Source organism: Macrobrachium rosenbergii, chromosome 5, assembly GCF_040412425.1.
Source record: "Macrobrachium rosenbergii isolate ZJJX-2024 chromosome 5, ASM4041242v1, whole genome shotgun sequence".
Classification (NCBI taxonomy): Eukaryota; Metazoa; Arthropoda; class Malacostraca; order Decapoda; family Palaemonidae; genus Macrobrachium; species Macrobrachium rosenbergii.
The window spans coordinates 66868842-66893138 of record NC_089745.1 but is presented as its reverse complement, the minus strand read 5'-3'; the positions used below and the strand labels follow the sequence as shown (position 1 = coordinate 66893138).

At 46.3% G+C, this 24297-nt stretch overlaps 1 protein-coding gene and 1 long non-coding RNA gene across 4 annotated transcripts in view; one reads left to right on the top strand and one right to left on the bottom strand.

Moving 5' to 3' along the window:
• The window catches only part of LOC136838874 (uncharacterized), a 530691-nt gene that overhangs the window by 351850 nt on the left and 154544 nt on the right, over window positions 1-24297 (top strand). The gene's annotated exons all lie outside the window — the stretch shown is intronic.
• The window catches only part of Pfas (phosphoribosylformylglycinamidine synthase), a 205416-nt gene that overhangs the window by 167772 nt on the left and 13347 nt on the right, over window positions 1-24297 (bottom strand). For 2 of the 3 annotated variants that reach the window (XM_067104532.1, XM_067104534.1), the window contains exons 2-3: window positions 9346-9503; window positions 6824-6970 (exon numbers count right to left, since the gene is read on the bottom strand). In XM_067104532.1, coding sequence (XP_066960633.1) covers window positions 6824-6970; window positions 9346-9482 — 284 coding nt within the window. In that variant the 5' untranslated portion in view covers window positions 9483-9503. Of the gene's footprint in view, window positions 1-6823; window positions 6971-9345; window positions 9504-22248; window positions 22268-24297 lie in introns of those variants that run through there. The other variant, XM_067104533.1, reaches the window with a different exon arrangement.

The following is a 24297-nucleotide window of genomic DNA, read 5'->3' as shown; positions in this document are numbered from 1 at the left end:
GTCGAGGACAACTTTAACCCTCACCCCGAGGATGCCCTTCCAACACCTGAGGAAGGCAGAGGTGCCGCCCTTCACCTTGAGAATGATTGGTTAATCCGCCTTCCTCGAGAAATTGCACCATCGCCGATCAGCAGTAGGCTTAGATCGAGGAGAAGACAGCCAATCAGGAGCCACCTTCCAATGAAGTCACGGCCGGATAGCCAATGAAAATCAAGCGACTAACTCCACTAACCAACAGACACGGATAAAAGATGAAAAATCCATGCATTACACCCATTGCATCCTGCAATCCTGTCCTGAATGATGCCCTAATGAGAAGAGCAAAACTAGTCGACACCCCACGAGAACTACCTCCTACACATCACTAAACCACCGGAAATGAATATCGGTCAATTGCTTGCAACCATTCCAGCGCAAGAAAAGCAACTGATAAGACGAATTAAGCATTTACTATATCAAATAAATGCTGTTGGAACTGCCACTTTGTTTAACAAAACCTGTATTAAAGAAGGTCTTTTTCCTTTTTCCTAATTTTACAAATAATAATGATAATAATAATAATAGAAAGGGCTTTCTCCTGCTGCAGGAAGATGAGAAAATCCGCCACTTCCTTTATAATCATTTTGAGGGGATTAAGATCCCTCCCACTGCACCAAAGATGGAAGACCTTCCACTTTCCTTGACATACTCCAAGGGACGATGGTCTGAGTGGGTCAGAGATGGCTGCTGCAGTTTTCTCCAAAAAGCCTATCCTTCTGAGGAGCTGCTTGATAGCTTCCATCCAAGAAGTTGGAGGGAGGCTACTGCCTGGTGGTAGTGCCCATTGTGTTTTTGTTTCAGCAATGTGGGGGTGAGAGGGAGTGCCCTTGGTATGTCCACTAGCAGATAGAGATTGGGATACCATTCTCCTTGGGGCTACTTTGGGGCTACAAGTGTCATCCTCAGCCCCTGGGACACGAACAGCCTGTTGATGACCTTCTTCAGTTGACTAGATGGGGGAAGACATGCACATTCATCTTGTCCCTGGGGTGCTGGAAGATGTCAAACAGGGTGGCCCTTTAACTGGGGACTGGAGAACAATACAGCAGAAGTTTGTTGTTCCTTGCTGGGGCAAACAGGTTTAACGTGGGGCCCTCCCATAGAGTCAGAAATTTGCTTAACTGTTTTGCCACTATGTTGTCCTTTCCGGGGATGTATCTGGCTGTTAGTAGAAGTCCCTAGGCTTCTGACCACTCTTGCATTTCCATGGTTAACTCGTTCAGGTCATGAAAGATGGTGCCTCCCTGTCTGTTCACGTATGCCACCACTGTGGTGTTGTCACTCATCATGGCTGTGGAAGTGTTGAAAAGCCAGCCAGCCTTCTCACATCTCCAGGACATTGATGTGTTGCACGTGTTGTTCCATGTTCCAAGTCCCTGAAACCAGCATACCATTCAGGTGATTACCCCATCCCCTTCAGGATACGTCTGAGCATACCAGCATTTCCAGAGGTGGATGACTTAGTTATACTCCCTGCAGGTGGTACCTCAGGTCTCTACACCACTGCAGGTTTTCCAACACCTTGTCTGTCACTCTTAAACATTGTGATTGGACTTCCATACTGTCTTCTCCCTTCTCTTTCATCTGCCACTGAAGCAAATTGATCCATGCTCTTCCACTGGGCATCAACTCCTCTATAGACACCAGGTGGCCTACCAGCACCTGCCACTGCTTTACTGGTTGGAGGGAGTGTGACAGGAAGGAGTTGGACACACTGATCAGATTGGTTAACCGCTTTTGGGAGGTATAAGCTTTCCCAACCACCGTCTGTCATCATGCCCAAGTACTTGATGTTCTGTTTGGGTACAAGGTCTGACTTCTTGAGGTTGACCAGAATCCCCAAGTCTCTGCAAAGTACCAGGATCTCATTCCTGTCTTTTGATGCCTTCTCTGCTGATAGTGCCAGGATAAGCCAATAGATGAGGTACCTCCTCAGTCTGATACCCAACTGTGTGCCCATTCTGGCACTAGCTAGAACACTTGGGTGAAGATTTTGGGGGGCTGTCTTGAGGCTGAAGAAGAGGGCCCTGAGCTGGTAAGTCACTTTCTGGAAGGCAAACCACAGAAACTTCCTGGAGGAGGGATGTATCGTGATGTGAAGGTAAACATCCCGTACTTCTATCGAGACCATGAAGTCTCGTTCCTTAATCAGTGCCCATACTAACTGCGCCGTCTGCATATGAAACAGTGTCCACTGTAGCAAGAGGTTTAGGGCCAACAGATCCATGACTGGCTTCCAACCCCCAGTGCTTTCTCCACCAGGAAGAGGTGACTGCAGAAGCCCAGTGTGACTTTCTTCACTATTTTTATCACCTCCTTCTGTAGCATGTCTCCAATTCCTTGTTGTATAGCCTAAACCTTGTGTGAGTCACTCCAGTAGGAGGAGAGTTCAGTCGGTTCCAATGGCAGAGGAGGTTTTGTCTGTGCAAAAGGAAGTTTGGAACCCTTCCTGAGGGTCTAGAATGTCCACTCCTCTGTTCCAAATAGCTGCCATGCTGGCCACTTGCTTCCCAGACACCCTGCTACCCGCTTTGGCAGCTCAGGAGTTGGGGGACACAGTACTCTCACCTAGATCCACCTCTCTTCCCTGTCCTGTTCCTTCTTCTGGGCTGGAGGGGCTAAGAGGACCAAAAGGACTGCGCTGCTCCTTCTCACCCTTTACTTTGAGGTGTTGTCTGGGACATCTACTGGGAGGTGGATGTCTGCTGTGTGCCAAGGATCTGGTGGCTTGTCCTCCAGGCAATTGCATCTAGTGTCTTCTCTCTTCCACCACCACCTATTTCATTAGGTTCAGAGGGCAGTAGTAGGGTGAGTCCAGAAGAAGGCTATTCCATAGATTTAGCCAGGTGTTGTTGGACCTAGGCCAAGAACAAGTCCCTCCTCAGAATAATGTCGGTCCATGCATGTACCACCTGCTTAACAATGGAGGACAGGGCCTTCCCCAAAGAAGCCATGTATTCCCACAAGATGTGTCACTTTGAGGGTGGGACAACTTTCTTCATGCCACGCTCCTTGGCACCTATTCAGTCATGAGGTGGCTTGCAGCGCTTTTCCAAACATTGCTTCTAAATTCATCATTTTGGCACTAGTAAATTTAGAACCTTGTTGCCAGAAGTGTTCCAGTCAATAGCACTGTGCTCAAGAGCTGGTAGATGGTAAAGTCTTAGGTTCTCAGCATGGTAAAGGCACGCCGTATTCTGGAACGGAACATAATATTTGGCAGGGCAGGGGGTGGGAGGAGCAACTTCTCCAACCTAGGAGAGGCTAAGGACCCTTTTCCCCCCTTTATTAGGCCATTCAGTTCCCTCATGGTACCCTGAATCAACAGGGACCAAGGAAAATGAACTGCCTGTTTAGCTTACGGAAGACGCTCTGCTAGGGAGGATCTTCTGGTACAGAGTTGTCCAACTCTGCAATGCTCAACTTTCTTCTGATTTTGAGGACAAAATCCATGAATCTCTTCTCCTCGTCCAGCCCCTCTAGGAACAAGAGATCTCTCTCATTTTTGAGGCCTTCCCCTTCTCCTGGGATATCAGGGTGTTTTTCCTCAACTCCAGACAACATGGAAGAACTACTGCTGGAGATTGGCCACGTCTTGACCTCCTTGTTCCATGGAGCTGGGCATCTCTGCCCTTATTGCAATCCACCAGGTGGCAGTCCAGCAATACCCATCAGGGGGAGGAGCAGCAACCACTGATATTGCTGCAGTATTCTCATGACTGACACTGAGAGTGGGGCAAAGCAGAGCAGGACACTGTTCTGTTCTGACTGTCTTGAGAGAGGGTATGCCTGTCTGACCTACTTCTCAAACAGGACCGGGGACTTCTCCTGGAGGAATATCTGGATGAGTCACTTGTACACTTGGCAAGAAAAGTGAAGATACAGTTTTCATTAGATTTCGTTCATCGAATTTCAATTTTTTTCTTACAGAAAACACAATCTCGGTAAATTTACTCTAGAATATGAAAATACAATGCAAATTATATCATATATGTTAAATCTACAAAACAAAAACGTTCAGATACTTAAAAACACCATGCATGTACGAAGTAATCAGAATTTCTCAGAAGACTTCGTTCTTAGAGATCTAAAAGATAGTATGTGGATATCTCAGTGTAGTACTATTCATCAGAACGACAATATTTACTCGTTTTCCGCTATGAACAGGCTTATTATTGCATCATCATACGAGGTAATGATAATTTCTTTAATTTTTACACATTCATGTTTGTATTTCAGTGTTAAAAGTCAGCTGGAATTAATGGCAGTAAATGTTGTGACACCTAGGTAGGTTGACCAAATCTATTTAAATCACGCAGGGCGTTCTCTATGATGTGAAGGGCAGCGCAGGAGCTTGGGGGAAAACACAAGTAACTGGTTGTTTCTTGACGTTGCCATAGTTTCTCTCTCTCTCTCTCGCCATAACTAAAACATACTATACCAATATAGTGTAGCTCAATCTCTAAAAGAAAAACAATGAAATGAGTAGCTCTACCGATAGGCCTAGGCTTACACAACAGCAACTCACTCTCTCTCTCTCTCTCTCCATTGCTAAAACATACTTTACATATATAGTATTGCTCATTCTCTAAAAGAAAAAAATAATGAAATTAGCTCTACAGTACATATAGGCCTAGGCTTACACAACAGCAGACTCTCTCTCTCTCTCTCTCTCTCTCTTTCTCTCTCTCTCATCATAACAATGCATTCGTTCCTTTTCGTTGGACATTGCTCAAATTTAACTCTTGATTTCATTATGGAAGATCGCGTTTCCGATTATGCAAGCATTCCATTCAATGTGGTGTCATAAATTCATTTGTGTAAGGTTGCTTGATAAGTTACGTCAAAAAATGTTTATTTTGCTCAAAACGGTCGTTGCAAATTACAACTTGAACGAATACTGTGAAACTTACTACTGCATTTAAGTATCAATGATTTCATTATCGTAGACTATGATTGAAAGTTATAAGAGGTCAAGCAAAAACAAACAAAATAAGACAGAAGCTCCTCCCTTTCTAAAGTTGCCAGATGTCGCATTATTGAGCAACATATGTCCCAAGATTTAAAAAAAACTGTATCCTCACTTTCCTTGCCGAGTGTACATCAGTGCCCCCAGCTCTGCACCAATCTGTCTGTGCAGCGAGATGCGTTTTTCATACCTGAACAGCCCCTTCTCTCCAGTCCACTATTACTTAGTGATTTTTCTCTCCTACTGAAGCCGACCAAGACCTGTCTCTAGGCCATCTCAATGAGGAAGGTCCTGCCACTGATGAGACCCTGAAAGAGGAGGCTGACTCTGCAAACAGAAACCCCCTCCTCAAATGATCCCCCAAATGACAGACACCTTGCTAACCAGGACTAGCTTTTTGCCAGTCTCCCTGTCCTTCAGGATCACATGTTGATAACTGAAGATCGGTCTCTTCACATCAGTGGGTTCTGCAGTGAGGTTGACCTGTGTTTCGTGGCCGAGATATTTTAGAAATTTTTGGAGGACATCCGCTGCTCTTTGCTCTCCTACCAGAGACTTAGCGGTCACAAACAGATCCTTTGTGGATGGAAGAGGGGGAGAGCTGACAGAGGGACTGATGGAGGGCATGGAGACAGGCTTGGAGTGAGCTCCCTGGAGGTGGAGTTTGCCTTCTTCCTCCATCGCTTCTCATACCTCACTCACTGCGGCAGGGCCAGTCTGCCACTCCTCGCACATAACTTCACAAGAACATTCTCAGCCCCTGCAGGAGATGCAAACCAAGTGAGGGCCACCACTACAGTGGACATAAACTTACTGCAGGGTTTTTTCCTGCCAGAACACCGCCACACATCAGGTTTAAGTTTCTTCCAGCGGCGAACATGGATCATTGTGGGAGAGGGGTGAAGAGAAAGGGAACACATGGGTACCACGTGGTACTTTCAGGGATCACAAATCAAAAGGATGGGGAAGAAGCCAATTTTTACTAACACAGGGTCTCACAAGGAAAGCACTTGATTCAAACAGAACCCTGGATCATGCTCTAAGCAAGGGAGGAAAGCACTTGAAACACTCAAGCATCACTTTACCACTCGCTATGCACAAGGATGACACCATGTGGTTCAGGCTCTTATGCAAGAGGATGCACTGCTTTCTCCTTCACAAAGCAAAATGCAATAAACAAAACACAGAAAGCACCGCACTGTGATGGTGCTGAAAAGGGATATATCTTGGTATTTCAGGCTACGACCTGACAATAACGAAACACGTGGAGGCCTGCGCACCCTACAGATACAAAGACATTGCACAGTGCAAAATCAGGAAACGACTAAGTGAGCATATGAAATTGGACACAGCTGCAAGCACAATGGAGTCTGGCCATCGTAGGTCACATATGATCATAGGGCTAACAATAGGATTTTGCTTTTGAGAAAATTCAGTAACAGCTGAAGCACACCAAGCATGAGTACTCCATATAAGAAAGTGTAGGCTCTTATTCGTGCTGGAACGAATCAGGATCTTAGCATAAACTTCTTGTTTCATTAGATTCAATCATATTTTACAGTGGTTCCTGTTTTTATTAAAAAAGTTAAGCATTGAGTAAAATCACATACTACAAAAGAAAAATCAGAGGTAAAATCTGAAGTACTTGAGGAAGATCACTCAGCCCTTTGGAGAGCAAAGTCATTTTCATAATGCTTAGTCATTCATCCATTTCATCATAACGATGGGTTCTCGTAAAACAGAGGTTTGTATTTTACACAACTATGTATTTTACAGGAGCAGCAAGAATGCAAGCTTGCATTGTGTATGACATACCTAGGACCAATCTCTATGAGGGCTTCTGCTGGACTCTGTATGCATAACTGTGTTCTTTTATGCACCCCATATTCTCTCAGCCAAGGATCTCCTAGGATGCTCCTGATGTTTCCACAAAGGACTCTTTCTAAGTGTTCCACACTGTCCCTGAAACAAGAAATCATTATACCTGTCATGATTCAGCATATCATACTTGTTAAGCAATGATAATGTCTGAGACAAATATTTCCTCTTGATTATGGAGGAGCCTGTAGTATGTCGTCCTACTTTTGTATACAGTGTGGGATTTGGCAAAAAAAAAAAAAAAAACTGACAAATAGAATGTTTAAATTATTAAACTTTTTGAAGACTCATATATTCAGAACAGAAATTTGAAAATGAGTGACTGAAAGCAGTAAAACAGTAGGCTTCTGGCAATTTCTAACAGCTAATGAGGGAGAAATAATTAGACCAAATTCATCTTACAAGTGCTCAACTTATGCTACAGTGGATTGCAAAGTGATGCCAACCTTTACAAGAGAGTGACTATGGAAAGTTCAAATAAAGATTGAGCTGTCCAATTTTGCTGTTCATGCTTGCACTGTAGTGGGTATGAAAAAGTACACTCATTCATAAAAAGGAAGTCAGTATCATCAGTAGAAATAATTTCCTCCTCTCTATGAAACATATGTACTCATTATTTTATTCATCAGTTGCAGGTGCATGAAACCCAACTGTATGCATTCCATTACTAAGAATTAAGAATAATTACTGTACTTGGTGTCAGGTTTAAGCATCTAAAGCATTTCTTTGCATTGTTTGCATTACTACTGAATCTTTAATAGTGAGCAAGGGGTAGTTGTTGATATGAATCTCTAATAGCCTGCAAGGGTTAATTATTGATAGGCATCATATTTATTACAGAAAATGTAATCTTTGGTATTCTTCAGGTTAGTATTCCAGTCCATTTTTTTTATATACACACAATAAGTTGTTTGGCTTAAAAATTATGCCACTCATTTTCAATGGTTACATCTCCTAATTATACACCCGTGGTCAATGATTCTCTTAATTGAGGTTACGCAATGATTCTCTTAAAGGAGGTTAAGCTGAAATTTTAGGCAATAAAGTAGAGCCCTAATAAAACCCAAAGTATGACTGTAGTGTCTAGGACAGTGTATCCCCACCCAGATTTTTCATTGACAATATTTTGTTTACCATATAGATTTCTTTTAGAATTCCAGATGTTGTTACTGTTGTAATTCTGAGTCTTGCTTTTCTCTGGTTTTGTGGAAGTTTTGGTCAAGCTGGACCCAACCATGGAATGTTCTTGTTAGTTTAACAGATAAATCATTGGTACTTTGTTAGTTCAAGCTGGTTGTAAATGCTGTTTTTTAAGCAAGTTTCGTTAATCTCTTTTCATTGTTTGATTGTTATTTATTGTTCTTTGATATTTATAAACAGTATATAGTTTATTTTTTACTTATGCATTTCTTTTCCATACTGGACAGCATTATTTCTAAGCCCATGGCCTTGTAGCATTCTGCTTTTCCAACACTGATCACAGTTGGCTAACAATAATACCTGTAATAATAATGTGCTTTAAAATTTGATCAATACAAAGGAGACTACAAAGGAGACTAAACTTAAATTCTAAACACCCATGGAAATATTCAGATAAAAAAACAAGAGAAATAATCCTTTATAAAATATGTGGCTACACAAGACTAACACGTTTTTGTGAAGACTGCTGACTGCTTCATAGAGGAAAACTTGACGGTTGAAACTTTAAAGTATCGGCATTTCTTTATCAGTGACCATAATTGTTGTGTGTAGATTGCATAAATCATTATCTTTGGCTGTAGGGATAGGGATTGCAATGGTTCCTATGTAATAAAAAAATTAAAACTAATTTTAAGGAAAATACTTTAAATTTCCCTTAAATGACAGAAGTTTACAAGAATTTAGGATGAGATTTAACTGTCCTTCTTCATGGTAGGTTTAGAGTATCTGTTTCTGGGAAAACTTTAGGATATGTTTATTTGTCATTACCTATTGTGTTTAATAAATTAAATATCAGCTGTAATGCCAACAGACTTACTAATCAATCAGATAATTGAATTTTATATACTGTAAAAGGCACAGTGAACATGGTACAGTCTACAAATATGCATAGCCCAAGTTATGTATATTAACAAAGGTAAAGACACAAAATATCAGTCAGTTAGCTTTCAAGGGTTTTTTTCACTTGCAGATACAAGCAGGAAAGAACTTTTTCCCGAAAATTTAATCATTTTGTCGTGCCACCTTGCCACAGCATGTCTGTTTTATTTGTTTAATAGTATTGTGGTAATTTAGGTGGAACAAATTGTTCCTCCTAGAATTAGAGTATTTTTTTTTTTATGTAGTCATACCAAAGACGACGACTTTCATAAATTAGCATAACTGTAAAATTGTGGTAAATATAAGTTAAAAGTTTACTGAATGTTAACTGCAGCAGTAAATTTTTGCACAAACAGATACTGGCAAAACATTTTACTTACCATTCACCAATGTCACTAGAAGTCTTGATGTAGTAACAAATCTCTTCTTGTACATCAGTGATTTTGGGGAATGCTTTCTTCAGTCGGCGAGTTATTTTAATATTTGTAGCATCTCTGTACAGTGTTATCAATGACATTTTGATAGTGCCAACACTTAACTGAAAATAAATGTTAGAAAAATCACCAAGCATACCTAAAGTCTTATGATTTATAAAGTATATACAATAAATTTAATAGTTTTCATATTTATTGAATTTGTAACATTAGTGCTGTATTGTTGACCTCTGATATGCAACACAAATTTAATAGACAAATGAATGAATAGTACAACTAAGACAAGGAGTGAGATATCCATGGGAAACAACAGAGCATGGCTTCACTCAAGCACATTTTCTCATTTTTTTCGACATCTTTTCAAGAATATGAGCAAGTAACCAAAGTAGTTCTTATCTACATGTAAACAAGTGTAAACAAGATGGCTGGGAAGGATCCAATTAGGGTAGGACATAGTGTCCAGGGTGAGGTTAGGTTTGTTAGGGGAGGGCCAGAGGGTATGCTAACCCAATCAATGTTAGGCACTGCACCCTGTAGGCTAGAATGCATTAGTTAGTGCACAGTCCACTGTCAGGTTTCGTTAGGCAAAGATGTTAACATTTTCTAGCTTACTTTTTGATTTAGGATGCATGTTTTTGTTTCACCTGCATTGGCATTGCTTATCTTTCCTTTCTCAATATGGGGAGAGTTTACCCATATTAGTCACTTTAGGGATAGCTTACCCTTGCTTGGCCCCAGTCATCTTTCTTCATACTCATGCACAAGGAAAACCTGTAAAGTCACCACTCAACGCATTCTCTATGGAGAACATCCCGTTTTCTGTGGTACCTTTCCACGATCTAAGGTTGAGCGGAATATATATTTATATCATCACAATTATAAACTATGTATATATTGTCTTTCCAAGCAGTCATGTATTATGTACAAGTAACAACTTATTTATTTCGTATGTCAGACATTGTTTACCACTATGTTCTCTGTATGAACCTGTCCTGTTTTTCAAGGAACTAGTTTGACCTCAGGTCACCTGTAAATCTTTGTACCAGCAGTCTCTGCACACTACACAGATGTCCGCATCCCGCTTTATAAGCAGCTAATTTTTATCAAAAAATCAGCAGTGTTTGTCTCCCTGCTCATTATTTCGCACCTCTCTCTCACAGTGGTGACCCCCGGAGTTGTTCCTGGAAGCCATTAATGGACCCAAACGGCGACTAAGGCTTGGCCCAATGAACCTAATCCACACCCCTAACAGACTAACTACGCGCTCTAATAAAGTGTTCGGGCGTTAACCGACCCTCGTCAGCAGGTCACCAATGTCATAATAAAATATTTTTGCATCTTTTTCAGTACGTTTTGATATGCAATTGCTTGCCTAAAAACCACAAAGATATATATATATATATTACATGATTATATATTGTATAATCAATAACTAATTGGTCAGTCCTTCAGGAATTACATCCTTCTTTTGGCTGTGCTTTAGGCAGGTTTATTTGTAAAGTCCCCGCTCAACACATTGTCAGTAGAGAACATCCCTTTTTCTTCAGTGCCTTTTCAATAACCTAAGGTCGATCGGAATATATATTTATCATTGTAATTGTAACCTGTATATATGTTGTCTTTCTAAACAGTCATGTTTTATGTACTGTACAAGTAACAAATTATTTATGTTATGTATCAGACATTGTTGATCACTATGTTCTCCGTATGAACCTGTCCTGTTTTTGTAAGGAATTAGTTTGACCTGAAGTCACCTGTAAATCTTTGTACCAGAGGTCTCTGCAAACTATGCAGACGTCCGCATCCTGCTTTATAAGCAGCTTGTTTTCATCAATAAACCAGCAGTACTTGTTTTCCTGCTCATTATTTTGCACCTCTCTCACAGTGGTGACCCCCAGAGTGGTTCCTGGAAGCCATTAACGGACCCACACGGCGTGAGTGTTCCCACACACACTCCAAGTGAGAGCATGAAAAGAGCATGGACGGAGACATTCCCTACCACGTACAAATTACCGCGAACCTCTCGGAGGCAGACACCTCCCTCTCGCAACCCCCTCCTGCGTGCACCTTCACACCGGTACCACCACCCTACGCGATGGCCCCCCTGACGGACCAACCAAAGGCGGCCCTTAACATAAGGCTGCCGCCATTCACCAGGGAGAACACAGCGTCTTGGTTCTACAGGCTTGAGGGGTAATTCAGAATAGCAGGCCTGACTGATGAGGTGTTGAAGGTGGACATCGCCATTAACACCCTCCCAGAGGAGATATATAAAAAGATCGCCCCTTGGTTGGTGACGACGTCGGTCCCCGCCACCTTCCAAGAACTGAAATCCACTCTTGTCGAGACCTGTTCCCTGCCAGTCTCCGAGAGAGCTGCCCATGCCCTCAACCTCACCCTCAACCCCCGGCAGGAGGGAAACCTCTTGGAAGTGTGGCATGCCCTCCAGAACCTCCTCCTCCCTGAGACTGACAGCAATGGCAGGCTCAAGGAAATCAGTCTGTTGAGGGAGATCTTCCTGCGGCAGCTACTGCCGGAGGTCCGTGGGCAGATCATAGACGTTTACACCCTGCCAATCGAGGACCTAATCAGGTTGGCACCGCAGCTGATGGACTCCACGAAGGCAGCCAAGCGGGCGACCACGCCCTCATACTCTGCCAACTGCCTCCTGCCGGAGGACCCCACCACAGAGCCCGTCAACTTCATTGAGTAGAAAAGGTCGTCCCACCAGCAGAAGAGGGATGGGCCGGGACTATGCTACTTCCACCAGAGGTTTGGGAGAGCCACTCGGAGGTGTGAAGCCCCTGCCCTTCCTTCCCTTCAAAAAACGGAGGAGGCAGCGGCCAACCCCACAGGCCGCCATGGCAGCAACAACAAAAACACCCAGGGGCCCCTTATTATTAGGGTTCTATGTCCGCGACACAATCTCCAGCAGGATGGTGTTGGTCGACACTGGAGCCATGTGTTCGGTGTTTCCACCTTCAGGAGAGGACTGCAGACGACCGCCGGACCCGACTACCTGCCTGATGGCCGCAAACGGGTCCCCCACCCTCTCCTACAGCACCAAGCTCCTGTCGATCTCCATCCTAGGCCGGAGGTACAGCTGGGAGTTCACCATCGCAGACGTCAGGACTCCACTCCTTGGGGCAGATTTCCTCGCCCACTTCAGTCTAGCAGTTGACGTCGGCCACAAACGCCTGCTGGACACCCAGTCCTGCCAGGCCCCAGGGAACCCACCATCTGTTCCACCGCGCCCCACCAGTATGGTTCCCTCCTGAAGGAGTTCCCAGAGGTCTTCAAACCCAAGCTCTGCCAGATGCCTGGGACTCCAGCCAAACACAGGATATACCACTATATCAAGACGAAGGGCCCCCAACGCACGCAAAGTTCCGATAGCTTCCCCTCCAGCGCCTTCAGGAGGCCAAAAAGGCCTTCGCAGAGATGGAAAGGATAGGCATATGCAGAAAGGCTCCCAGCCCGTGGGCCTCCCCTCTTCACATGGTGTAGAAAGCGGACGGCACCTGGAGGCCCTGCGGCAACTACAGGCGGCTGAACCTGGCACCAGAACCGGACCACTACACCCTGCCGAACATGCAGGACCTGATGGCCTCTTTCCACGGGGCCAGGATATTCTCCAAAATGGACCTACTAAAAATGATATTTTAATGATAAAATAAAGTTTGTTCATACTTACCTGGCAGATATATATATAGCTGTATTCTCCGAATCCGACAGAATTTCAAAAACTCGCGGCACACGCAGTGTGGCCAGGTGGTTAGTACCCATTCCGCCGCTGGGAGGCGGGTATCGGGAACCATTCCCATTTTCTATTCAGATTTTCTAGTGCCACTGTCTCCTGAGGGGAGGTGGGTGGGCACTATGATTATATATATCTGCCAGGTAAGTATGAACAAACTTTATTTTATCATTAAAATATCATTTTGTTCATGAGACTTACCTGTCAGATATATATATATAGCTGAGTCCCACCATTGGAGGTGGGAAGAGACAGAATAGGATTTAGGAAACAAATAAATGTAGGCAATTGACACCTTGGTTCCTTACCTGTTAGCATAGCTGACTTCGTGGTTACTGTCACCCAAGCCTGCTTCTGCTTTACTAGAGTCTCCAGCAAGGTAGTGACCTATATAGCTGGTGAGTTCTAGATGATCTGTCCACAGGGGCGTGACCACAATGGGACTAGATCATAAGACCATACTGAGAGGGCAAAAGGAGCAACGACCAACCACCTGACCGAGCCTGTCTATGTCATTAAACCTAACATAGGCTAATGACTGGGACGTCCACCTCCGGTGGCCAACCCAACAACCAAAAACACAAAAAACAAGATTAAAAAATACTTCCTAACCTCTAAAGGATAGGATGAGTATTGCTCTCTGCCCCCAACATTGCGTCTGCGGAAACGTATGGTCCTAGCGAAGAGCAGTCTTCGTAAGTCGTCTTCACGTCCCGCAAGTAATGTGAAGCGAACACTGAATTGCTTCGCCAGAAGGTGGTACCCAGAAGATCATTAAGGGACATGTTCTTCTGGAAAGCCACCGAAGTCGCAATGGCTCTTACTTCAAGAGCCTTGACTTTCAGAAGTCTCATGTTGCTGTCTTGGCAGGTAGAATGAGCCTCTTTGATTGTACTTCTTAAAAGAATGCCAGAGCATTCTTGGACATCGGCAAGTCAGGTCTTCTAACAGAACACCACAGATTGTCCAACGGGCCTTGACTTCCTTTCGTCCTGACTAGGTAGAATTTGAGAGCCCTGACAGGGCACAGGACTCTCTCTGACTCTTGCCCAAAAATTTCTGTCATACCCTTGATCTCAAAACTCTTGGGCCAAGGGTTTGAAGGATTTTTGTTCTTTGCGAGGAACATAGGGCTTAGGGAGCATACGGCATTGAGCCCTCTAAAGCCTATGTGCTTGCTGATGGCTTGAACTTCACTAACTCTCTTCGCCGTCGCCAGAGCAGTTAGGAAAATAGCCTTCCATGTCACATTCTTGAGAGATGCCAAAGAAAGAGGCTCAAATGTATCTGACATTAAAAATTTTAGAACGACATCCAGGTTCCAGGAAGGCGTCCTGGGCTGAGGTACCTTAACAGTCTCAAAGGATCTCAAGAGATCGTGAAGATCCTTGTTGTCGGCTAAGTCTAGACCTCTATGTCTGAAGACTGCCGACAGCATACTTCTATAGCCTTTAATTGTCGAGACTGCCAGCTTTTCCTTCTCCCGAAGATGAAGCAGGAAGTCTGCTATCTGCGGCACAGAGGTCGTGGTTGAGGAAATCCCCTTGCTTCTGCACCATTTCCTGAAATTGGCCCACTTAGATTGGTATACCACATTGGAGGAGGGTCTCCTGGCGCTGGCGATAGCACTTGCCACTGCTCTCGAAAAACCCCTCGCTCTTGCCAACTTCGCAATAGTCTGAATGCAGTTAGACTCAGAGCGGGGAGGTTTTTGTGGTACCTTTCGAAATGGGGCTGCCTGAGCAGATCTACTCTCAGGGGAAGCGTCCTTGGGAAGTCCACCAGGAAGGCCATGACCTCTGTGAACCATTCTGCTGCTGGCCAAAAGGGGGCGATCAACGTCATTCCCGTCCCTTCCGAACTGCGAACTTCTTCCTGATTACCTCCCAGAATCTTGAAGGGAGGAAAGGCATAGAGATCCATTCCCTTCCAGTCCCAGAGGAGGGCATCTACTGCTACTGCTCCTGGATCTAGTACGGGAGAGCAGTAGAGAGGAAGCCTCTTTGTCCTTGACGTCACGAAGAGATCCACCAAGGGACGTTCCCATAACCTCCACAGCTCCTGACACACCTCCTCGTGAAGGGTCCACTCGGTCGGCAGAAGTTGACGCTGCCGACTGAGAAGGTCCGCGCGGATATTCTCCACTCCTGCCACGAACCTCGTAAGGATCGTGATCCCCCGAGCATGGGCCCAAAGCAGGATTTCCTTCGCTAGGACGAACAGGGACCGGGAGTGAGTTCCTCCCTGTTTCTTGAGGTATGCCAGGGCTGTGGTGTTGTCCGAGTTTACTTGCACCACTCGGCCTGACACTTGGCTCTCGAAGAATTTCAGGGCCAGCAGGATTGCCCCTAACTCCTTGAGATTGATGTGCCAGGACACCTGTTCCCCTCTCCAGGTGCCTGACACTTCCTCCCCTCCTAGTGTTGCTCCCCATCCCTCCCTGGACGCGTCGGAAAACAACACTAGGTCGGGGCTCTGAAGGCGTAGAGAAACCCCTTCTGCCAACCTCGAGGGGTCGAGCCACCACCTCAGGTGATTCTTGACAACGGGAGAGATCTTCAGGGACTCCTCTAGATCCTCCTTGTCTATCCAGTTTTCTGCCAGGAAAAACTGGAGCGGTCTGAGATGTAGTCTTCCCAGGGAAACAAACTTCTCCAGCGAGGAAATGGTCCCCAGCAAACTCATCCATTCCCTCACCGAGCATGTTTCCTTCCCTAAGAAGTATGAGACTTTTCCTAAGCATTGCTGCTGACGTTCCTGGGATGGAAAAGCTTGAAAAGCCACTGAATCCATCTGAATCCCCAGATACATGATGGACTGCGTCAGGATCAGATGGGACTTTTCTTCGTTCACTAGAAGTCCTAGGGACTTCGTCAACTCCAAAGTCGATTTCAGGTCCTCAAGACACTTTGACTGTGAAGAGGCTCGGATGAGCCAATCGTCCAGGTAAAGCGAGATACGAATACCCGCCAAGTGAAGCCATCTCGCCACATTCCTCATGATGAGCGTGAAGACCATGGGGGCTGTGCTTAGCCTGAAGCAAAGAGCTCTGAATTGGAATACTCGTCCCCCTAGTACAAACCTCAGGTACTTCCTCGACTGGGGATGTATGGGGACGTGAAAGTAGGCGTCCTGTAGGTCCAGAGAGACCATCCAATCTCCTGGTCTTAATGCTCCTAGAACAGACTGGGACGTCTCCATCGTGAACTTTTCCTTCACCACTGGCGGTTCAGTCTGCTGACATCTAGACTGGTCTCCATCCTCCCGACTGCTTCGAACTAGGAACAGTCGGTTGTAGAATCCTGGGGAGTCCAGCTCCAGGACTTGCTCCACAGCTCTTTTTTCGAGCATTTGCTCTGATAGCTCGAAAAGGATCTGTTGCTTCTCTTGATGGTAGGAGGGCGACAGATCCTTGGGCGACGTGCACAGAGGTGGCGTGTCGAGAAAGGGGATCTTGTATCCTCTCTCGATAACTTCGAGGGACCAGGTGTCCGCCCCTCTTTCTCTCCAGGCTCCCGCAAACGAAAGAAGCCTGGCTCCTACAGGTGTCTGGAGGAGCTGCAAATCACTTCTTGCCCCTAGGTTTAGGTGGGGCTCCGCCTCTGGAAAAACCTCTTCCTCGGGGAGACGATCTCGAGGAAGAAGCTCCTCCACGAAAGGGCTTCTTCTTCTTGGAGGTCTGACCCGACGACGACGTCGAAGGGACTGCCGGGCGTCTTGACGAGTGGGCCAAGAGGTCTTGAGTGGCCTTCTCCTTCAAGCTAGCGGCGAGATCCTTGATTAAAGACTGGGGGAAGAGATGGCTCGACAACGGGGCGAACAGCAATTCTGCCCTCTGTGACGGAGAAACGGATTTTGCAGTAAAGTTACAGTACAAGGCCCTCTTCTTCAAGAGGCCCATACAAAAGTGGGAAGCCAGTTCCTCTGAGCCATCCCTGACGGCCTTGTCCATGCAGTTCAACACGCTGGACAGCTCCCCCAGGCTGATCGAGTCGGGACTTCTAAGCTTGACATCCAAAGCTCCCAAACACCAGTCCAGGAAATTGAAGACCTCCATGGTTCGGAATAGTCCCTTCAAATGGTGATCCATCTCCGACATAGTCCACGACACCTTGGCTGCAGACAGGAGGGACCTTCTAGGTGCGTCGACTAAGCTGGCGAAATCTCCTTGGGACGACGAAGGAACTCTTGAGCCGACGTCCTCTCCGGTCTCGTACCACATACCTGCCTTGCCGCTAAGCTTGGATGGAGGCAGGGCAAAAGAAGTCTTGCCTTGGGTCTTCCTTTCCTCCATCGAGGTGTTAACCTTCTTGAAGGCCTTCTTCGTAGCCAGAGATGAAGTCATCTTAACAAACCCCGGCGCTCTCCTCGTCTTGGACGAAGCTAACTGCGAAGGAGGAGAGAGAGGGGCCGAGGGTTTGAACTTGTCACCAAACAAGTCCTTGAGAAGACCGGCTAACACCTGGTAGTCGGTAGATGAGGAAGCAGGGGTTGCTCAAGGTCTGCAGGCTCTGACTCAGAGACTTCTCCTCTTCAATGGGAGAAACCAGAGAGTCTCCCAAGACCTTGGGAGAACGAAGGCCTTGCGGTCCAACACGCAGAAGGGATCTTCTTTTCCCCGCAGTATTTGATTGCTCTGAAGCGTCACGTCGAGCAACCAAAGAGGCGTCCCGACGAGCGTCCTGACGAGCGTCCAGCCTAGCGTCCAGCCGAGCGTCCAGCCGAGCGTCCAGCCGAGTGTCCTGCACGGTAGCGAGAGGAGCGTCCTGACAAGCAGCTACAGAGGCGTCCAGGATAGCTGCTTGCGGAGCGTCATGCTGCAGACGAACGTCACGATGGTGATCCAGCGAGCGGTGAATACGACGGGGAGACGAAGGAGGTGACGGAGATGACGAAAAAGGCGCAGGAGAGGGTGACTTTCTGGACCTCTTAACAGGCAGCCTCGAGTCCTTGCGTCGACGACGCGGCTCTGCTTCCCTCTCAGCAAGGAGAGAAGCCAACTGACGCTGCATGTCCAGCAGAATTCTCTTGGAGGGAGAGGTCTCCTTCTCGGGGGGAAGAGCTGATCCTGTGAGAAGACGGGAGCTAAAACAGCTCTCTCCCTGGAGCGACTGGGGCGCTCAAAAACGTCCTCCTCTGAAGACGTCCTGGTCCTCTTCTGTGGCGGGAAAGCGTCAAAACACCCAGATGACGGTGAAACAAGGCCTTGAGAAAGAGGACGTGAAGCGTCCTCCTCTCTGAAGCTTCTCTTCAGCGGACGAGAGTCCTTCTGAGAGCTCCACCCCTTGCGCGGGGAGGACGCCTCGGAGGACGAGAAGCAGTCCTTCAGGATATGTGCAAGCGCACGATCCTTGGCAGCCTGGGAAGCGACAACAGGTCCTGCCGAAGGAACGCCAGATCGGTGCGAAGCCCCCGTAACCCTCTTGCGGCTTTCGACTTGCCCTCTCCCTGAGTCCTGGGAGTCTGACAGAGGTCCAGGCCTAGAAGTGTTATGGGGCTGATCTGACGCCCCCTCCACAACACTTGGGGGATCACTACACTTCACTGCACTTTGAAGCGATGTCACTTTCGATTCCAGAGCACGGATGGTGTTCATAATCTCCGTCAGGGCCATACCCTCCGCAGACACAACCTCAGGGACCGAAGGCAAAACCACAGGGATAGGTGATACTATGTCTACAATTGGGTTATCAGGAGAGGAATTAATACCCTGACTCTTACAAGCACTCCTGGAGGAAGACCTTCTGATCCTATCACGCTCCAACTTGCGTACATAGTAATCATAAACCTTCCAGCTTGCATCCGACAAAGTCTCACACTCCTTGCAGCGATCATTAATCAAGCAAACATGCCCCCTACACCTCATGCAAACAGAGTGAGGATCTACCGAAGCCTTCGGTAGCCTCACCTTACACTCATTCACACAACATACTCTAAAGCTAGCAGAACTAGAGCCAGACATCATCCAAAGAGTAATCAAAAGCAAATCCAAAAACAGTCCACAAAAGCGTATGCCAATCCACAATCCAAAGTCAAAAACCAAAAGTCAAAGAGAATACTTATGTGGAAAATAACGAGTTTACAAAATCCAAAGACGGAGGTACTGAAAACAGATGTTGACAGTACCGGCGACAGAGAAAATCTGAATAGAAAATGGGAATGGTTCCCGATACCCGCCTCCCAGCGGCGGGAATGGGTACTAACCACCTGGCCACACTGCGTGTGCCGCGAGTTTTTTAAATTCTGTCGGATTCGGAGAATACAGCTATACATATATCTGACAGGTAATTCTCATGAACAAACCTTACTTTCAGGTCCCAGTAACGCTGGAGGTCATCCCCAAAACCGCCATCGTCATGCCCTTCGGGTCCTACGTCTTCGCCTTCTCCACCTTTGGCATGAGGAATGCAGGCGCGACCTTCCAGAGATTGATGGACAGCATCCTGGGTGACCTGGACTTCTGCGTCTGCTACGTCGACGATATCCTAATCTTTTCCAGGTCCCGGGAGGAACACCTGTGACACATCTGGAAGGTCCTGCAGCGCCTGCAGGAAAGTGGCCTCTTTGTCAGGTTTGACAAATGCACCTTCAGAGTCGATAAGGTGGAGTTCCTGGGTCACGAGATATCCCTGGAAGGCGTCCACCCAATGACATTGAAGGTCCAATTCGTCGAGAAGTTCCCCACCCCAACCTCCATCAGGACCATACAAGAATTCCTCGGGTTGGTCAACTACTACAGAAGATTCATCCTGGGGATTGCTCACACCATGCCCCCCCCCCGACAGAGGTCCTGAAGGGACGTCCAAAGACCTTAGTGTGGGGCCCCGACCAGCAGAAGGCTTTCCTCCTGATGAAGGCTGCCCTCGCCAAAGCAACATCTTTGGCCCACCAGGACCCCAGCATTCCCCTCCAGCTGACGACAGACGCCAGCAACGTCACCTGCAGAGCAGTCCTGGAGCAGGTCATCAGAGGGACCCCTCAGCCCATCGCCTTCTTCAGTAGGAGGCTACCCTGCCAGGTCCCACTACAGCACCTTCGACTGAGAACTCTTCGCAGCATACCAGGCGGTACAGCACTTCAAGTTCCTCCTGGAGGGGATGCCCTTCACAATTTGGACTGACCACCAGCCGCTGGTCCACTTCACGAAGCTGGGCGACACATGGTCCTCTAGGCAGCAGCGACACCTCGTAGCCATCATGTAGTTCACCTGCACCATCAAATACCTCCCCGGCAGGAAGACCCTGGTAGCCGACACCCTCTCAAGGATCGAAATCAATCCCATACAGCTCGCGATCGATTACGAGGACCTCGCCCGCGAACAAGCTGCTGACCCTGAGACCCAGCCTACCGTACAGCCATCACATCGCTGAAGTGGAAGGACGTGCCCTTTGGCTTGGGAGGATCAACATTACTGAGCGATGTCAGTACCTGACACCCCTTTCCCCTGGTACCCGCCTCCAGACGTCGGCTGGTCTTCAACATCATCCACAGCCTATCCCACCCCTCCGGAAGGAAAGCAGCCAGACTGCTGATGGAGAAGTTCGTCTGGCACGGCATACGGAAAGACGCGACGGCCTGGGCAAGACGATGTATGCAGTGTCAAACAAGCAGAGTGGGTCAGCACACAGAATTGGGAGTGGACGAATTCCCCCAGCCATAGAGACGCTTTGGACACATCCATATCGACGTAGTAGGACCTCTTTCCCAATCAGGAGGAGCCAGGTACCTTCTGACAGTTGTCGACTGCTTCACCAGGTGGCCCGAAGCTATACCCATGGAAGAAGCCACCTCCAGTGCATGCGAGGAAGCCCTCCTCTCCAACTGGATCAGCCGGTTCGGTGTCCCAGATGACATAACGACAGACAGGGGACCCGCTTTCCTGTCCGAGCTGTGGACTGCCCTGGCACATCTAATGGGGACCACTCACCACAGCACCACCGCCTACAACCCCGCAGCCAACGGAATGGTGGAAAGGTTCCACAGGTCTCTGAAGGCGTCCCTCATGGCTTGTTGCTCCTCTGAAAACTGGAAGTACCAGCTACCCTGGTACTTCCTGGGAAGGCGACCGCCCTCTCCAGTTGACATCGAGAAAGAGAGGCCCCCTTCGTCGCCCCAGCAGATACCTGGTTTAATCAGACGTTGTCTCCGTCTTTTGGGGGGGGAGTATTGTAAATTCCCCACTCAACGTGTTCTCTGTAGAGAACATCCTGTTTTGTGCGGTGCCTTTTCGACCTAAGGTCGATTGGAATATATATTTATCATAATTGTAACCTGTATATATGTTGTCTTTCTTAACAATCATGTTTTATGTACAAGTAACGAGTTATTTATGTGTCAGACATTGTTGATCACCATGTTCTCTGTATGAACCTGTCCTGTTTTTGTAAGGAATTAGTTTGACCTCAGGTCACCTGTAAATCTTTGTACCAGCGGTCTCTGCGAACTACGCAGAAGTCCCCATCCCGCTTTACAAGCAGCTCGTTTTCATCAATAAACCAGCAGTACTTGTCTTCCTGCTCATTATTTCGCACCTCTCTCACATATTCAGCTCATTGGATTTCTAAATAAAAGCGCATGTAATTAAAATGTTTAAGGTTTCAGACATAGCAAAAGAGGCTCATGACATTCTACCAGATGTAAACTTCTGCTCTGTTACTGTCAACTTGGACTTTGAATGAACCAGATGTCCATGAGATGTGATCCTCTCAGCTCCTCTGTTCCTGTGATTACCGAATTTTTCCTTTTTTGAGCCGTGACAGGAGGCTGTCAATTTAGACAGTTAAGGGATACAGAGCCCCTTCTTGCAGATCGTAGAGCATCAAGACCTTGTTGCGTTAGCAAAATTTTCCTTAGCAAAGTACCATATTTATCTGTCAAAATTTCTAAAATGAGTGTTCCTAAGTAACAAAAATTATATGTCTGACTGTAACCGTAGTTGTCTATGAATCCAGATAATAAGATACAATAAATTGAGTATCCTCCAAATAGATTCTTGAATCTAACTTATTACACATATGATCCGATAATGTGAGATAAAGTACTATCTCTTTCAGCAGGAATTTTCATTCTAAAATTAATTTCAATATACTTACCTGGATACTTCATACAGCACTTAGTTCGCACGCACGAGAAAACAACACTTACAACATTATCACCTTAGTACCACTAACCCATAAAGAAAAAATTCTCAAACCACCAATTATCACCTGTGGTAACGACTGGTAAACAGCGCCACGTCCCCCTCCCCCGCTCAGCTGATCATCAGTAATCCCCACATTGAGAGTGGGGAGGTGGGTGGGATGTATGAAGTATCCAGGTAAGTATATTGAAATTAATTTTAGAATGAAAATTCCATTTCAAAATACATTCCCTGGATACTTCATACAGCACGATTCCCAAATTTTACTGGAGGTGGGATCGATCGTACTAGAGGTTGATTAGTGACCTATCCAACTATTCTACTCATTGACTTGGTAAGAATAGAAGGAAGCTGCGTACTCACCTAGACTCAGAGTTCTGCTGACTCATGGAGGTCAGGTATGCGAAGGTCTGACGTCTCAGGGATAAGAGTGTGGAGGCAACATCATCACTTTGCTCTTATATGAGTCTCAGGGATAAGAGTGTGGAGGCAACATAGCCCTACATCCACTTTGCTCTTATATGAGAACAGTCTAGTCATGTCAAGTTAGTCTCGCCCTGCCAGGGACTCGAGAACTTAACCCAAACATACTGCGGGAAATTGCAATAATGAAGTTAATGTCTTAACCTAATAAATTGCTTATTAATCAATCAGAACATAAATATAATAATTTTTAAAATATATATTTAACCATATAAATATATAAAATAAATAATGAGTTAATTAATTAATGACCTGACCCGCAGCAACAAAAGGTCCCAAAGAGGAACAACCATCTAAACTGCATGAAATATCTTTAAAATAAAATAGAGAAAAGACAGAATTGGATCTCCAGGATGCGGCCTCCAGCACCCTAGAGATAGAACAATTCTTAAGAAAAGCCGCACTAGTGGCTATAGATCTAATGCTGTGGGCCCTGGGAGGAGGACCCCCTACACCTCCCAGTGCTCCAGCACCAGAAATAACTTCTCTCAGGAAGAAAGAAATGGCATTTTTGGAAATGCTCTTCCTGGGTCTCTTAGGAGAAATAAATAGGACACTTGGACGCGGGACGAGGTCCTTAGTCCTGTCTAGATAAATAGACAATGCCCTAACTGGACAAAGAAGTGAACCCTCAGGGAGATCACCTGCAAAGTCTCTGAGGGACTTCAGGATAAAAGACCTGGGAACAGGCTTACTAGCCGATTCCGTCTTCGCCATGAAGTGGGAGACATAAGAGAGAACTAAATCCTCTCCTGAGGAAGGGACCGAAGAGGAAAGGGCTTGGAGCTCACAGACCTTTTTAGCTGTGGCTAAGGCTACTAAAAAGAGGACCTTCTTCATGATCCTTAGGTCCTTTGATGCCAAGGGTTCATATTTAGAAGACATGAGGTCTTGCAAAACCACATTAAGATCCCAAGAAGGGAAGGAGGAAGCCTTCTTAGGAGCTTGGATCTCAAAGGCTTTAATGAGATCTCTGATGGCCAGGTCTGAGCTGATGGAGGGTAGTTTAAATCTAAAAACTGCTGAAAGCATAGACCTGTAAGCCTTAATGGTAGGGACAGAGAAATGACGATGCTCCCATAACCACAGAAAGAATTCCATAACCTTAGGAATGGAATGACGCGAAATAGAATGTCCTTGCTTCGTGCACCAACCTCTATAGACTTTCCACTTAGATTGATAAGAAGCTAAAGAAGATTTTCTTCTGCAGTGGCTAAGGACCTTAGCCACTCTAGAAGAGAACCCTGAGGCTCTCGCGAATCGCTGGAGAGTCGACACGCATGAAGACGAAGCATTTGGGGATTTCTGTGGAACCTGTGCACATGAGGTTGACGAAGAAGGTTCCGTCTGGGTGGAAGAGGAACAGGTGGTTCCAGAAGGTGTTCCATCAAATCTGGGAACCACTCCTTTGAAGCCATAGTGGAACAATTAGAGTTAGCTGACAGTTGGTGGAAGACTTCAGCTTGTTGATCACCTGGCGGATCATTGCAAAAGGGGAAAAGCGTAAGCCTGAAGATTG